At 41.9% G+C, this 17355-nt stretch overlaps 1 protein-coding gene and 1 non-coding gene across 5 annotated transcripts in view; one reads left to right on the top strand and one right to left on the bottom strand.

Annotated features, from left to right (window-relative positions):
• Window positions 1–16727, top strand: part of LOC122203085 (zinc finger protein 84) — a 29742-nt gene extending 13015 nt beyond the window's left edge. For all 4 annotated transcript variants that reach the window (XM_042909665.1, XM_042909664.1, XM_042909663.1 and 1 more), the window contains 3 exons: window positions 4974–5100; window positions 5720–5815; window positions 10952–16727. In XM_042909665.1, the coding sequence (XP_042765599.1) occupies window positions 4974–5100; window positions 5720–5815; window positions 10952–12936 (2208 nt within the window). In that variant the 3' untranslated portion in view covers window positions 12937–16727. The remainder of the gene's footprint in view (window positions 1–4973; window positions 5101–5719; window positions 5816–10951) is intronic.
• On the bottom strand, window positions 3269–3372 carry LOC122204315. Its single transcript, XR_006195611.1, has one exon. It is a non-coding gene; the product is annotated as a small nucleolar RNA U13 (small nucleolar RNA).
• Window positions 16728–17355: the final 628 nt, after the last annotated feature.

Raw genomic sequence — 17355 nt, 5'->3', positions numbered from 1 at the left:
ATGATCTCATCGTTCTTGAGTTCGAGCCCCATGTCGGGCTGTCTGCTGTCGGTACAGAGCCCTCTTCACTTTAGATCCTCTGTCTTAAACACACATTAAAAATAAATAAAAATAAATATAAGTTGGTTAAAAATAAGTAAAACTAAGAAGTCCTTTCCTAGTCACCTTTGAAGTATTCAGTAGATGTTTGTGGCTAACAGCTACCTTGTTGGATGGTGCAGATAGAGGACATTTAAGTCATCACAAAACATTCTTTTAGCTAATGCTATTCCAGTCCTCAGGGAGCAAATACTCCTTATTTTGCCGTTAAGTGTGATGTTAGCTGTAGATATTGGTAGGTTATGATTATTAGGTTTGTTCGATTCTTAGTTTGTTTGACAGTATTTCACAATGAACAGATTTTTATTATATGCCTTTTCCACGTCTGTTGAAATAATGGTTTTTTTTCCCGTATTCTGTTAATTTTTATGGATTTCTGAATGCTAACCCTGTCTTGCACTGCTGAAGGAAACCTTATTTGGTCAACTCACATTATGCTTTGTTTATATATGGCTTTTTGTTAGGAATTTTGTTTCTATTAATTTCCCTGTGATGTTCGCTCCTTTTGTGTTCTTCTTTGGTTTGGTCTGCTGGCCTTATACAGTCAGTTGAGAAGTCTACACTCTTGCTCTGGTCTCTGGAGGAATTTCTGTGAAGTCACTGTATTTATTCCTTAAATGGTTGCAAGAATTCACCTCTGAAGCCTCATAGATTTGGAGGTTTCTTTGAAGGAAGGTTTTGGGGGATGGGGTCAGTCTTTTTAACATTCAACTAATACAGATTTTTATTTCATATTGTGTAATTTTTGAGTGCACTGTTTGAATATCTGTTTCATCTAAGTTGTCAAATACATTAACATAAATTTACTAATTTTGTTATCTTTTTTAACAGCTTTTTTGAACTATGACCTCAGTAGGATCTACCCAATTTAAGTATATACTGGGGTGATTTTTTGGTAATTTTATGTTGTGTTACTGTCCTTACCCTCCAGTTTTAGAGGGTTTGTTTCATCCCAGGAGAATTTTGTCATTTTGCAGTCAATTCCTATTTCCATCCATAGCTAAGGAAACCACCAATTTGCTTCCTCTCTATATAGGGTTTCTTTTTGGACATTTCATATCAGTGGATTTATATAATGTGTATTCTTTTGTGTCTAGCTTCTTTGCATTAGCATAGGTTTTTGAAGTCCGTCAACATTTTAGCATATGTCAGAAATTCATTCTTTTTATTGTGGACTAGTGTTCCATTAAATGGATATACCTCTCTTTGTCTCTTTACTACTTGCTGGGCATGTGGATTATTTACCCCTCGCAGTGGTTATAAGTGCTGCTCACAGGAGCAGCCATGTACAAGTTTTACATGAACACGTTTTCATTTCTCTGGAGTATATACCTAAGAGTGTAATTGCTGGGTTGTATGGTCAAATTATATTTACTTTTTAAGAAACTGCCACAGTCCATCGTGTCAGACCACTTTGTATTTCTAGCAGTGTTGAGTTCCAGTTTCTCCACATCCTTTCCAATACTTATCATCTGTCTTTTTATCATTATGGCGAGTGTGAAGTGGTGTTTCATTATGGTTTTAATTTCCTTCATAACTAATGATGTTGGTCATTGTTTCATGTGCTCATGTGCTTATTAGCCGTTCCTGTATCTTCTTTGATAAAATATATTAAAATATTCTACCTACTTTTAATTTTAATTTTTATTTTTTAATATTTTTTTTAATGTTTTTAATGCTCATTTATTTTTGAGAGAGAGAGAGACAGAGCACGAGAAGGGGAGGGGCAGAGAGAGAGGGAGACACAGAATCCAAAGCAGGCTCTAGTCTCCAAGCTGTCAGCAAAGAGCCCGACGTGGGGCTACAACCCAGGAACCGTGAGATCATGATCCGAGCCGAAGTTGGATGCCCAACCAACTGAGCCACCCAGGTGCCCCTATTTTTTAATATCTTTTTAAAGTAAGCTCTACGTCCATGCAGGACTTGAACCGCTAACCCCGAGATCAAGAGTCACCTGAGCCAGCCAGGTGCCCCTACCTACTTTTTAACTTTTCTTAAAATTTTAATTTAGTTTTTTTATTGAGTTCTAAGAGGTTTTTCTTATAAGTTCTGAGTCGAGTTTTTTTTTTCAACGTAAGTAGGATTTGCAAATAATTTTTTCCTGATTGTGGCTTGCCTTTTCATTTTTCAGTTGTGTAGTTTGAAGTGCAACAGTTTTATATCTTGTTACTTGGATAGGAATGTGGAAACCTTACATTGTCTAGGTGTTGTGACGCTCTGTCTGCTGTGTTTATGTTACACCTTTGCATATTGAAAATCCATCAGAAGATACTACAATACTACGATTTTTGCATCCAGCGGTCAAACATACTTCAAGGAACGAAGAGGAGGGGCACTTGGGTGGTTTAGTTGGTTAAGTGTCTGACTCTTGACTTTGGCTCAGGTCGTGATCTCATGGTTCATGGGTCAAGTGTGGAGCCTGCTTGAAATTCTCTCTCTGCCCCTACCCCACTCTTGTGCGTGAGCTCTCTCTCAAAATAAATAAATCAACATTAAAAAAAAAAAAAAAGGAGCATCTGAGTAGCTCAGTCAGTTAAGCGTCCCGACACAAGCTCAGGTCATGATCTCACAGTTCGTGGGTTCGAGCCCCACGTCGGGCTCTGTGCTGACAGCTCAGAGGCTGGAGCCTGCTTCGGATTCTGTGTCTCCCTCTCTGTCTTCCCCTCCCCCACTCATGCTCTGTCTCTGTCTCTCTCTCTTAAAAATAAGTGAACAGTAAAGAAAGGAAGGGAGGGAGGAAGGAAGACAAAGAACAGCAAAGAACGTAAGAGGAGAAGATTGTGTTGTATTTGCATGGATATTTGCCATCCCTGTTCTTAATTCTTGAGCCTGGAGTTGCCTGCTGGTACTGCTTCCTTCAGAAGGCCTCTCATCTGTCAGCCCTTTGCCAGCAGCTCTGCTGCCCTGGATTCTCTTAGTTTTTCTTCATAACAGAAAATGCCCTCACGTCACAGTTATTCCTGGTGAATAAGCTGGTTACAAAATCCTCGGTTAACAGGTTTTTCTTTTCAGCACTTTTAAAGTGTTTTCCTTTTCTGGCCTCTGCTTTTTAATAGGAAATTTACAGTCATTTCAATTGCTGTTCTCTGTAAGTGAGGTGACTGTTTCCTTGTCTGTATTCTGTAGCAGTTTGATTATGATGTGTTTCGTGGTGGCTTTCTTTTTTTCACGTCAGACACGTAATGTGCCGACGTCGTAACAAGGTTTAAGGGTGGCACATGTCACACAGTGGCGTGAACGCTCACTTATCACGCTTATGAACTACAAAAGGCTCGGTGGTGGCTTTCTTTATGTTATCATCCAGTTGGGGGATCACTGAGTTTCCTATTGACTTATGCCTTTTGCCCCATTTGAGGAGCATTTGGCCATCATTTCTGTTTTCCACCATGTTCTTGCTTTTTTCCTTCTGGAACTCCTCTGACATGCATTTGGTGACAGTGTCCTGAGCCCTGAGTGTCTGAGCTCTTTTTTAAGTTTTTGTTTTTTTTTTTTCCTCAGTTGCTCAAAATGGGTACTTTTATTGACTGTCTTCAGGTTCACCAGCTCTTCTCAGAGTGTATGATGTGCTGCTTAGAGTCAGGTTTCTTATTTTCTGATGCTATTATGGATTATTTAGAGTGCATGTTTTCTGATCATCTCAGGTAACTTTGGGATGGAAATCTATCTCTTTAAAAATTTTTTTTCTTAATGTTTATTTTTGAGAGAGAGAGAGAGATCATGAGCAGAGGAGGGGCAGAGAGAGAGGGAGACACAATCTGAAGCGGGCTCCAGGCTCTGAGCTGTCAGCACAGAGCCTGACACGGGACTTGAGCCACAAACTGCAGGATCGTGACCTGAGCCGAAGTTGGATGCTCAACAAACTGAGCCACCTGGGCACTCCGAGATGGAAATCCATCTTGACCTAAATCCAGAAACCTTTCTAAAACCTAGATTTGGTTATATCTCTCTCATCTCATGGAATCATGGCTAGCTGTTGACAATGAGAAAGTGTCTATCTCTGTTAACCAGTCTGCCCCCCCACCCCCCATGTGGCCTTTTAATCTAATTACTACTTTGTACCTTGTGTTCTTATCTAACTGAACTGTTTGTATCTCCTCAACTCTCCTGGTTTTGGGGTTTCATTGGAGCTGTTGGCTCTCAGAATGCCTTTGCACCTCCTTTTTTTGTGGAAAGCATTGCTAATTTCTTAAAACTCACCTCAGGCTTTACCTCTTGCAGAGAGCCTGAGTTGACCCCGAAATTGAAGCTGTCCTTGCTTTGACCCACGTGGTGCCTCAGCTACAGCAGCTTATTGTATGAATAGGCGTATATATTTGTAGCCTCTACAAGACTATGCAGTTTTTTAGGGTATTGTGTTATTACCTTTTTTTGGGTACCACCTCTCTGGTGGCAGATTTGAGGTTCAGTAAATATTTTGTTGGTGGTTCAGAAGATTTTTGAATTTTTATTTATTTATTTTTTTAATTTGATTTTTTTTTGGGGGGGGGGGGTGGAGAAAGAGTATGTGTGTGACCAGAAGAGGGACAGAGGGAGAGAGAATCCTAAGCAGACTCCAGGCTCAGCATGGAGCCTGACATTTGATTTCACAACCCTGGGATCATGACTTGAGCCGAAGTCAAGAGTCACACCCTCGACCAGCTGAGCCATTCATACGCCCCCTGTTGAGATTTAAACTCCCGAATTCCATTTCTAATGTATCGTATATATGGAAGGGTGGAAGAGTGCATCATCGTGTTTTATTGCAGAAATACCGTGCAAAGGACGGTCATTTTCCATAACTTGCTGTGATGAGAAAAATGTGCTTACACTCCCAATTCTTTCCTATCTCTCAGAGTGATAGTTGCTTCAGATTGACCAGGGTTATGCTTTTACAGGAGGCATTCTCATTTGAGGATTTATCTGTGGACTTCACCCAGAAGGAGTGGCAACTCCTGGACCCCAGTCAGAAGGACTTATACAAGGATGTCATGCTGGAGAACTACAGCAGCCTAGTTTCGCTGGGTAAGAAGAACTTCCTGGAGGACCTCAGACTATGCCTATTACCTTACTTGTTTAGTTGCTGAGAGCTGTGGGGGTTCTGAATTTTTTAATGGTTTTGAACCTGAATTCAGGAGATTAAAAGTTCCGTGCACTGTGACACTAGGGAAAACATCTGGACCTGCCTTCCAATTACGAAGGCTTATTTTCTTCATGCGTCCTCTGAAACTTACCGCGTTCATGGGGGGTTGGCACCTAATGCGAGGAAATGGCTATGTTTCACTTGCTTCTTCTGTGTTGAATTACTTACAGAGCAGTTTTGTATAGCAGGTACAGTTCTGCTCCTTTTAAGTCACTTTCCCAAGGATTGACAGCTAGTCATTGAAAGGGCCTGGATTTGAACCCAGGCTGATGGGCTCAGGAGCCTCTGAAGCATGTAATGGTTTTGTATTTGGATTACAGAAGTGAACAATCTTAGAACCATCAGCCACCAGGGAGACCCCTGCTGTTGAGAATTGTTTAGTCTGTTCATACACAGATGGGTACTTCACTGGGCCGGTGTGATGCCAAATCTTTCTGTTTCTTCGGTGGCCCTGAAGCCCAAGCAGTCAGGGTCAAGGCTTTTGTGTTTTCCCCTGAACAGGGTATGAAGTTATGAAACCTGATGTCATCTTCAAGCTGGAGCAAGGAGAAGAGCCATGGGTGGGAGATGGAGAAGTTCCAAGTGCAGACTGCCCAGGTGGGTGTGAGAACCGGCCAGAAATTCAGTCTCAGTTGGTCACTGGGTTGATGACATCTCTGAAATGTGCTTTAGAGAGCTCTTTTCACAATCTCTGGCCCCGTGGTGGGGTTTCAGAACACCTGATGTGAGCCACTTTGTGTCTTTAGGTGTGGCTTCTTTGCTTCCAGCTTGTTTAGGCCATGAACTACTCCCTGTCTGCCAAGTCTGGAACTTTGGCTTCTTTCATATTCTGACATGTTTAATCTTCTGTTCTCTGCTCACCTACGGTTAGACACGTCTGCTTGTACAGTTAGGAGGTTTCTTTCTCGCCTCAGTGGGGTGTCTGATGCCCAGAGAAGTACCCCGTGGGCCCACTGCACTCCATTCAGCCTCTGTACAGCTGAGAACAGTTGCTTGTTCCTCCCAAACAATTGGTCCTTTTTCTCCCTTTTTAAAATTAGGTTCTGTTGTACTTTTCCTGTAGATTGGATACCACGGAGTACATTGAATGGTCTCTCTCTTATTTAAGTTTTTTTGCCCTTTGGAAGTTATCTTTTTAACTTAACTCCTCAATGCACACTTAAAACTAGGCTCATGATGTCCCATAGGGACATCTGAATTATCCAAATAATTGGATTTGGAATTTACTTCACTTACTGAATTATCCAAATTTCTAGATAGGTGTAGAATCTAACCTTCTTTTATAAGTTCAGGCTCCCTCGAAATCACCCCCTGAGATACGTATCTGAGTGGCACTGCGGTGGGAGGAAGGGCGTTGATATGGGGGTGGGGAGGGAATGGCAGTGCCTGTGATGGAAGGGTGCTCACCTGTGGCGGCTGCCTGGACCCCCCCGAGGGACCAGGAAGCCGGTCACCTGCTAATGCCCAGTGCTCAGGGCTTGAGCGTTGCTCTGGGGGCGTTCGTGAATTCTCCAGAATGCCCAGAATCCCTGCACACAGACCAAGAATGCGCTTGCAGCTTAAGGATTATTTTGGGCAGAGAGAGATGGGTGCCTGGGGTGGGCCCCACAGTCTTCCCAGGGTGCAGGTGCCATCTGAATGTAGCTGAGGCATTGACAAGAGTCTGCTACAGCCTATAGCCTCTTCTTTCAGGCTCTCCACTGTGTGAATCTGTGCAGCCTCTCCTGCTGTTTATACCCTCTTCCTCAAATTCATGGTCAACTCCATTTGAACATTTCTCAGTGTTTTCAGACGAAATACTTACTCTTCTCTGCATCTCCATTTGATTGTGCTGTGTTTTATCTTAATCCTTTCCACACAAACTCTGTTTTCACATACACATTCATACACATGGAATGTTCCTTGACTGTCCAGCTCAGTTGGTCTCACTTTTTTCGGAAGTCCCATTCCAGACCTGATCACAGGCTGGGTAATATTCTTTAGTTGGTTGGTCTCTGAGCTTTGTGTGCATGCACAGACACAGGCTTATAGTTTTATACCCAGCTCTGTGTCAGACAGGATTCATTCTGCAAATTCTTCTCCACAAGCCCATTGTTCTAATACAGGTGTTTTTAGCCAGGTGTGCATTAGATCACGTGGGGATTTGATTCAGTAGAGTGGTGTATACGTATTTTAAAATGTAGTATTCTAGAACTGGAATTTGTAGTTTGAGAAACTCTTGTGATTTTTTTTTTATGTGCCCCTCTCTCATTGATAGCCACCACTTGAGTTTCTACTAAAGTGATTAAAAAGTAAAATACCTGGAAAATACCATACAGAAGCATAGAACTTACTTAAGAAGTGACATTTGCATCCAATTTTTTTAACTCTGCATTTAAATAGTGAACATTTATGTTTCACTGCAATGTAGCGCAAAGTTAGTTGTCAAAATTAACAAGGCCCGCACTTCAGGGTCCCCAAGAACACCACTATGCTCAGAGGTTCAACGGGACTGCGGATGTTGTAGGAATGGCTAAGATTTATTACAGTGACATAATGACACATAGCTGCATCACCATGGAACGGGCACAAGCAGAGTCTGGAGGAATCCAGGTGCAGGTTTCCTGTGCTGCTCCCTCCATGAGGGTGACACAGAGCTCGCTTCTCCCCCAGCAATGAAAATGCAGTAGTATGTGTGGTATTTCTGCCCAGGAAAGGTCACTAAAGACCCAGCACCCAGGGTTTTATTGGGAGCTGGTCAGAGGCACCTCTGCCTAGCACTTCAGCTAGGAGTCCAGCATTTCAGACTCCCAGGAGACCAGGTACTCACCATAAGCCACGTGGTTCGCACACAGTCCACCACAGGGAGCTCCTTTTATCAGCTGGGGAATGGTAGGAACACTCCGGAAACCCAGGTTCCCAAATGCTAGCCAAGAGCAACCTTGCAAGTAGTCGTGTGTGCATAGCACTCTCAGGCCTGGTGCCAACTCTTTTCTGCACAACAACTTTAGCAATTCATAGAAAATTGAATATGTGTTGATTTCTCTTATTATTTTTAGGGTATTGTGCTGGATGGTGTGGGTATTCCTTGTCTACACAGTGCTTACTTTCTCACGGGAGGATAAAAGCGAACAAGTTTTCAAATAACCAGGGTAAAACCGAGATCCTGAAAGTGCTCTTATAGAAATAAGGTAGATAATAATATGGTAGAGAGAGTGTTAGTCTGCTCAGGAAGTTACTCCCACAGTTTTGGAGGCTGGAAGTCCCAAGATCAAGGTGCCTGCGTGATTTGGGTTCTGATGAAAGCTGTTTTGCTGGCTTGTAGCAATGTAGCTCTGCCCTCATATGGCCTTTCCTCATTCATGCATGTGGGTAGATTAGGGGCCAAGGAGTACTCTGGTGTTTCTGATAAGGATACTGATCTTTTTGAATCAGGGCCCTGCCATTATGATCTCATTTAACCTTTATTCCTTCCTTTGGAATCTCATTTCCAAATACAACCACACCGGAGGTTAAAGCTGAAATACATAAATTTTGGGGAATGACACAAACATTTGATCCATAACAGGGTCATGTGGAGAAGGCAACTCTAGACATGAAGACTGAAAGGAACAAGCTATCTGAATTAGGAGAAAGTGTTCCTTAAAGGAATGACAAATATGGGGGTGCCTGGGGGGCTCAGTCGGTTAAGCATCTGACTCTTGATTTCAGCTCAGGTCATGATCTCATGGTTTGTGAGTTTGAGCTCTGTGTCAGTCTGCTCTGACAGTGCAGAGCCTGCTTGGGGTTCATTCTCTCTCTCTCTTTCTCTCTCTGCCCCTCCCCTGCTCGCACTCTCTCTTTCTCAAAATAAATATTAAAAAAAAGGAATGATAAATATGAATGTATTAAGTCAGGAAGGGACTTAGTTACTTAGAAAGGCCTTGCCTCAGGGAGATAGGGGTTGGGGAGTGTGCGGAAACTAGATCATACATCAACTTGTAAGCAATAGGAAGGAGTTTGAATTGATTCAAACAGTTTTAAATTATAATAAAATTATCTGATTTGTATTTTAAAAAGCTTAACCTGACTGCAGAGTAGAAAATTAACGGGAAGCAGGGAAACCAGTTGGAAGGCTATTTTACGGAGATATTAAGATGGATTAAATTACAGCAGAGAGGAACACCTGGGTTGCTCAGTCGGTTGAGCATCTGATTCTTGATTTCAGCTCAGGTCATGATCCCGGAGTCATGGGATTGAGCCCTACGTGGAGCCTGCTTGTGATTCTCTCTCTTTCTCCTTCTGCCCCTCTTCCTCACTCATGCTTTCTTTCTCTCTAAAATAAAAAATAAAGTACTTAAAAATAAACAAGCTACAGCAGAAAAAAGTGGTGGGGAGAGTTGGGGTATCTGGGATATACTACAAATGGTCAGACATGAAGCAAACCCATTTTTCTAATGGGGAAAAATTAAAGTTGGAAGAAGTTAGATACAATTTCCAAATGTGTATTTAGTTTAACAATGTAACAGTTAAAGGAACAAAATTACAAGTTTAATTTGTAAGTACTCATTTTCTGTTCTCACGTTTCCTGTTACCACTTCATTCAAACTTGTAAGGTACATCTCAAAGCTAATATTTCTGTAGTAGACTTTTGATTTTAACCCCCAGACTTCATTTTCCTTCATTCTTCTCAACTCAGTAATGAACACCATAATCCACTGAATTGCTCAAACCCCAGTCTTAGGGTTCATTCTTGATTCCTTGCTTTCCCTTATTCCTTACATGTCAAATCCATCAGCAAATCTTGTTGACTCTACCTCCTGAATGGATATGGCCAACAGTAAGTTGTGGGTTTTCTGCAAATTTATTACCCTTGATTGACATTTAAGTCTTTAAAAAGTTTTTCACATTACTGGTTGGCTTTCATACCTGTGGGTAAGAGCTCAGGAAAAATTCCAAGTGTTGATTATTAGTGAAAAATAAGCCTTTTGAAGAACACTTATAACAGTGGCCTAAGTGGTTATGTTGTGAGAATAATGACAAAAGAGCTATATAATAAAGGGCAAATTGAGAATATTTGAAGAATGGGAACTTGTATCTTAAGATATTTTCAGTGAAAGAACACATAGATTGTGAGGTTTTGTGCCTAAACACGTTAGATGAAAAATGGTGTGGTCCACGAAGTGGCTCTCTTGGTGATAATGCTGAAAATGTTTCTGGTAAGTTTAAAACGTTCAGAAAATTTTAAAATGGGAAAAGGGACAAATATGATTTCTCATTCTCTAAGCTTCTAATGGCTTTAGTAGTTACTCTGTCAACCTGTTAATTTTCTCTATTTGTTTTCTTTTCCATTACAATTAAGTTGCACAAGGTCAGGGGCTTGTTTCCTGTCTCTTGCGATTCGTGCTCCACCTGGGTGGGGCACAGTGTGTACTCAGTAGGTGTTGAGGAAATCATTTCCTCACAATATTGGATCAGTGCTTCTTCCAACCTCCTTTCTTTGTTCCTCGTTGCTCTTGATATATTTTTTACATTCTCTTACTTTTTATAAACTTATATTTGACCACAATCACAGGTGACATAATATACTGCCTGTATGTCATTCCTATTTATAGCATTTTATTTTCTTTTTTTCCCCAGTACCTAGAGGATAGACCTTCTACCTGGGACTGGGAAACGGCCTTCCCCAGCATTCATCCCCTTACATAGCATTGCTGGTTTTTCATTTAGGAAAGACAACCACAGAAACATTCACAGGTTTTTATTTCTTTGTAGAACAAGACTTGCAAGGAAATGGTCACATGACGTGGCGCCAGGATGACCAGGAGAAGCTTAGAAATCTGAAACAGGATCACGAATGTGATGCATTTGGAAAAAAACTCAATCTGAGCATGAACTTTGTTCCTTTAAGGAAATCAAACAGTGAAGATAATGTAGATGGATTATTTTTAAAACATCATTTAGATTTACTAATTCCAAAGGCAGATTATGGAAAGACAGAATCGGATGGTTTCAGTGTATTTGATAAGTTGTTTCTCGATACCAAGCCTGAAGAAACTGATGCTTGGTTAAAATACTATGAATATGATAAATATGATAAAATTAGTTCTAAGAAGTCACAGATTATCATATTTCACAGAACTCGTCTAGGGGAGAAACTCTATGAATGCAGTGAATGTAGGAAACGCTTCACTAAGAGATCAAGTCTCATTAAACATCAGACCAGACACATAAGGGAGATAGCCTATGGCTGTGGTAAGTGTGGCAAAACCTTTCCCCAGAAGTCACAGTTTGTTACACATCACAGGACTCACACAGGAGAGAAACCTTACAATTGTAGCCAGTGTGGGAAAGCCTTCTCCCAGAAGTCACAGCTCACATCCCATCAGAGGACACACACAGGAGAGAAACCATATGAATGTGGTGAATGCGGGAAAGCCTTCTCCCGGAAGTCCCATCTCATATCGCACTGGAGGACACACACAGGTGAGAAACCCTACGGGTGCAACGAATGTGGAAGGGCCTTTAGTGAGAAGTCAAATCTTATTAATCATCAGAGAATTCATACAGGAGAGAAACCTTTTGAATGCAGAGAATGTGGGAAGGCCTTCAGCAGGAAATCACAACTCGTTACACATCACCGGACTCACACAGGAACAAAACCCTATGGGTGTAGTGATTGTAGAAAAGCCTTCTTTGAGAAATCAGAGCTCATTAGACATCAGACAATTCATACTGGAGAGAAGCCCTATGAATGCAGTGAATGTCGTAAAGCATTCAGAGAGAGGTCAAGTCTCATTAACCATCAGAGGACTCATACAGGAGAGAAGCCTCATGGGTGCATTCAGTGTGGGAAAGCCTTCTCCCAGAAGTCACATCTCATATCCCATCAGATGACACACACAGGAGAGAAACCCTTTGTATGCAGTAAATGTGGGAAAGCCTTCAGCAGGAAATCTCAGCTTGTTAGACATCAGAGAACTCACACAGGAGAAAAGCCCTATGAATGCAGTGAGTGCGGGAAGGCTTTCAGTGAAAAATTAAGCCTTACTAATCATCAGAGAATTCACACAGGAGAAAAGCCTTATGTGTGCAGTGAGTGTGGGAAGGCCTTTTGTCAGAAGTCCCATCTCATATCACATCAGAGAACTCATACAGGAGAGAAGCCCTATGAATGCACTGAATGTGGGAAAGCTTTTGGTGAGAAGTCCAGTCTCGCAACTCACCAGAGAACTCATACAGGAGAGAAACCATACGGGTGCAGGGATTGTGAAAAAGCCTTCTCCCAGAAGTCACAGCTCAATACTCACCAGAGAATCCACACAGGAGAGAAACCCTACGAATGCAGTCTTTGCAGGAAAGCTTTCTTTGAGAAATCTGAGCTAATTAGACATCAGAGAACTCATACAGGAGAAAAACCTTATGAATGCAGCGAATGTGGGAAAGCCTTTAGGGAGAAGTCAAGTCTCATCAATCATCAGAGAACACATACAGGAGAGAAACCCTTTGAATGCAGCGAATGTGGAAAAGCCTTCTCTCGGAAATCACACCTCATACCGCACCAGAGGACACACACTGGGGAGAAGCCCTACGGATGCAGCGAATGTAGGAAGGCCTTCTCTCAGAAGTCACAGCTTGTTAACCACCAGAGAATTCATACAGGAGAGAAACCTTACCAATGCCATGAATGTGGGAAAGCCTTCTCCCAAAAGTCACAGCTCATTAATCACCAGAGAACTCATACAGCAAAGAAATCCTAGGATTGGAGTTAATATTAGTCTTTGACAGAGACCTTACCTCTTTGTACTTCAGAAAATGCAGTTATGGTAAACCTTTCAAATAAATAGTCACATCACATTGTAGGTCTGAGTAATCTTTTAGGGTAGGAACTCTAAGTGAGGTTATGTAGGGAAAGTTTTCAGCTGATTAACATGCTTATATAGGAACTCATGGAGTAGAATGAGCCTATGAGATGCAGTGGATTTTAAAAGCTTGGCAAGCATACAGTAGGAAATTAATAGCAAAGATGAGTACTGTGAACATCAGAAAGCTTTGCAGAGGCCACATCTCATTAGCTGTTGGAAATATGCCCACTGGGGTAAACCCTAATCCAGCAAATGAAGAAAAATCCCATGAATGCGGCAAGTGAGGTAATATTTCCATCAAGAAATCACAGCTCATTGTGCATTAGAATACTCTCAGGAATGAAGCTCTGTGAAAATACTAAATATGGGACACTCTTCAGCAGGTAATCCAACCATATTTTTTTGGGTGGGGGGGATTTACATTGTGGGTAAGCCTAATGATTGAAAGAAATGGGAAACGTGCCCCTAGAAATAAGGCTATAAAGGGAAGCCATACATTTTTTTATAGACGTGGTTATTAGAAACCCCATACTGATGATTGACATGTTCATTCTGAAGTATGAAGTTTTAAAAATATGTGAATAAATTGAGTCATTGAAACATCTAGATAAGACATTTCTCAGTGGTATTTATGGTTTATTTTCCTGTGTCACACAGTGTGTCTCATGTTTTGGAATCACATATGATGTAATTGTGAGCATGAAATGCACATACCTTGTAGTAGTGCCTCTGATGTCAGGACATAATCACATGCCGCTGGTTTTTCTGTTTTAATGATACTATTGAAATGGCAATTGGTATAACATGTCTTACTGTTAAGTACGCAGCTTAATAACACCACATCTCTTTTTTTCCTTATGGCTTGTTGGCATATAAACGGGTCTGTGGTTGCTGATGTTTCTCTTCCGTTATGAAAGCCAACATTATATAAAGTCTGCAATCTCAGACTCAAACAATTTACCTAATACCTGGTTAACGAGTATTCAAAGACAGGAACGCAAAACGCAATAGTGACTCGTTGTGTACTGAGTGAGCAAAAGAAAGGCGTGTGAATTGTGTCGCACAGCACTCGAGCTAAATGGCAGTAGTGCTGTCCAGGTGTTGTTCTCATTCAGTGTGGTGCCTTTGTGCATCCAGTGTACGTACATCAAGTGCTGTGTGCCCAAGTACAGCTTGTATTTAAGTTACTCTGATGAAATATGCTGTGTGCTATTGTTTTCAGTGTTTCATAAGATATTTTGTGGAAAAGCTAGGGGGAGAAACCAGTTATTTAGGGGTCACTTTCAGAAAATGTAAAGTATAGATTTTTTTGTGCTGAGAAATATATTTTTGATGTATTCAAGGAAGCCTATTTTACCTTCCTGCACATTTCTGTGATGTCCGGACAGGTATTAGGAAGTAGGCCTTTCACTGCTTCATCATTTGAAGTATCTGTGCTTTGCCTCTCTTCACCAGCTGCACCGTGCACATGGTGATCCTGTTGTGAACCTTTCATTGTAAGTAGGGCTCGCTTTGACAGTGCATGAACCACCCCTTAGCTCAGGTGGAACTTTGCAGTGATCTTTATAATGATCCTTGACAAAGTGTATAGTATTCTTTGTATGATGGTGAAATTCAGAAAAGTCCTGACTTTGATTCCAGACTTGGGAAAATCAAGACTTCTTTCATGCACAAGTTGCTTTGTCTGCACCTTTGAGTTTACCAGTATTCTTCCCTGTAATTACCAATTTTACATCATTGTTGAAAAATTGGGAATTCAATGAGAGTAATTTTCTAATCCACTACACCAGGATGGTAATTTTACACTTGATCTTAGCCAAAAGGCCGAGAAGCGATGGATGGTAATTTTAAAAGTATCTAACTTCCCAAATTTTTATTCATGCTCAAACATATGGACTTCCTGCTTTTCTCCCTCAAACCTGAAGGTGATTTTATCAACTTCATTTGTAAATGAATAGTTATAGGGTTATGTTTTACTTTGTAGATTCTCCCATTTTTAAATTTGTATCTCTCCTGATTCTCTTCCCTAGTCCCAGATATTGATTCATTAGTTCTTGGATTGAGTTTGGAGTCTGTTGTCTAAAAATGACCTAATTTTTCTCACTTCAGTTCTAGATTGTTCCATTTACTATTAAGGAGTTAAACCCAGTAGTTTACTCTCTAGATAACCGAACTTTGGCTTTAGCCTACTGGTTGAATACCGAAGAGCAGATTTTTTCCTTAGGGGTCATGTGTCAGTCATAGGGAGTGCTAACGCTGGCAACAGAGGCCTTGTTTATCAAAATACCTTACGTGGAGACCCAGGTATGCTGTGTAGAACTCACTGGGTACTCTCTTTCTGAAAAGGGGTCTTTGATTCTGAAATTAGATATTTTCAGTGTCCACGTTTTAAATTACCTTGGTAAACCACAAAAAAACACGAGTCCCCCCATTTCCCCTACCACAAATCCCACATCAAGAAGAAAGCTGGTTTTGATGCTAAGAGGGATTTACTTGCAGCTTCATGGAGCATAGTAGCTGATGTTGGTAGAATGCATAGGGAGAGCATCCCCTCCCTCCTCTTTCACCACCCAGGTTCCCCCACTGTCCTGGAAGACAGTTCTGCCAAGGACAGTCCTACTGTATTCCTTTTACTAAGTAATGGATCATTTGGAGATCAAGTCTGTGAGTCTTGGGGAGTGCCTTTCTATTCAGTGTTTCTTTGTGGGCTTTTGTAATCTGACACCATTCTCTCTATGGATCCAATGTTCTGGGTATTTTGATCTCAAGATCATCGCCTGTAGAACCTGAGGTGAAATAAACCCAAAGAATATCCAATTTATCCAGCAATACCTGTACCAATAGAAGAATATAGATCAGTGGGCATCTGGAATCTACATCCGAGGCTTCCCTCATTTGGCCGTTTATTCCAGCAGTATATGCTCAGGTTGTCAGCTCTGCTGGGCTCATGAGTCTACAGATACTGTACCAGCAAGCTGCTAGGTGTTCAGCACCTAGTCTGGCCTATGCTGATGTGCTAACCCAACCATGACCCTTGTAGCTGTATGTATAATTTCTTGCACCTTGCCTTCATTCTTTTTTTAGTCCATTTTCCACACTACACATAGTATTTTAAGGCGCAATTCTGATTATACACTTCTGTGTTGAAACAGCAGGTAGCTAATTGTGGACTTAATGAGGACTTCTGTATAAATCCGGCCTATCCATCATTTCTGAATATCTTTCCTCCTGCACAGTACTTTTTGGCCTCCTTGAACTACTTGCAGTTCCTTCGTATTTCTACAATTTCACAAGTCTCCCGTCACTGAAATGCCCATGTTCCTTATTAATGCTTGGCCATCCTTTATGAACCGCACATGTGTTTGTCACTGTGGTAATACAATCATCGCATGTCTTGTCTTTTCCATTAGAAAGCTTCTGGAAACCTGGGACTATCTTGTTTGTCTATACGGTTTTAGCAACTGAGGTTGTAATCTGTGAACGTGGGTGCTCACGGTGGCTGCTTTCCACCACATAGGGAAGCATAGTCTGCAGTGAGGGAGAAGAGTGAAGCCTGGAAGCTTATTCCGGGACCTGGTTCTTGTCCTAATGTCCAGACTCACATCTGCCCTTTTCATGCCTTGGTTGTTGCATTCTTCTGTGAGATATCCCAAATACCCTTCTAATAAATTCTCATGCTTGCTTCATCTGGTTCCAGTTGTGTTTGTTACTCACAACCCAAATATTCCTAACACAGGACGTTAGGCTGTGCGCTAAGTTGGGTGCTCTGGAAGTGGATCCTGAGATGCAGTTTAGAGTGCAAGGTGTTTATTGAGGATCAGCATCTGTGGGGTGACGGGAAGATGAATGGGAAGGGGTGGGTCGGAGGAAGAAGTCAGGCTGGACCGAGGCTGGTGAGACCCTGGCCACACCAGTAGGAAGCTCGGAAGGAAGTGCTGCTCGCGAGTGTCTCCTGTGGGGCCAAGATGGTCAGGTCTCCACATCCCCGAGGAGCTCCGTCACCAGGGGCCTGTTGCCCTGGGAAGGGGAGCATCCCAAGTGAATCTGCTCTCTTTAACTGAGACCAACTCCACAAACTCCGGCAACTGGGGGCAGTCAGCTGACCACTCCCTGCTGCTGAGCGACAAGTCCTTCCCTGGAGAAGGTTGGGTGGCCTCACTCTGTGCCCACAGTCCATCCCACCACTGCTGAGTTCCATTTTCCCAGCGTTAGGTCTGTCCAAGGAGAGACTGAGGAAACAGAGTTCGCTGGGACCAACTGGTCCCTCCTGATGCTGTTGTTTTCTCTCACCTGTGAGCTATTCTGGGGCCTCTG

This window comes from Panthera leo, chromosome D3 (genome assembly GCF_018350215.1).
Source record: "Panthera leo isolate Ple1 chromosome D3, P.leo_Ple1_pat1.1, whole genome shotgun sequence".
Lineage (NCBI taxonomy): Eukaryota > Metazoa > Chordata > Mammalia > Carnivora > Felidae > Panthera > Panthera leo.
This window is presented reverse-complemented; position numbering and strand designations above follow the sequence as displayed.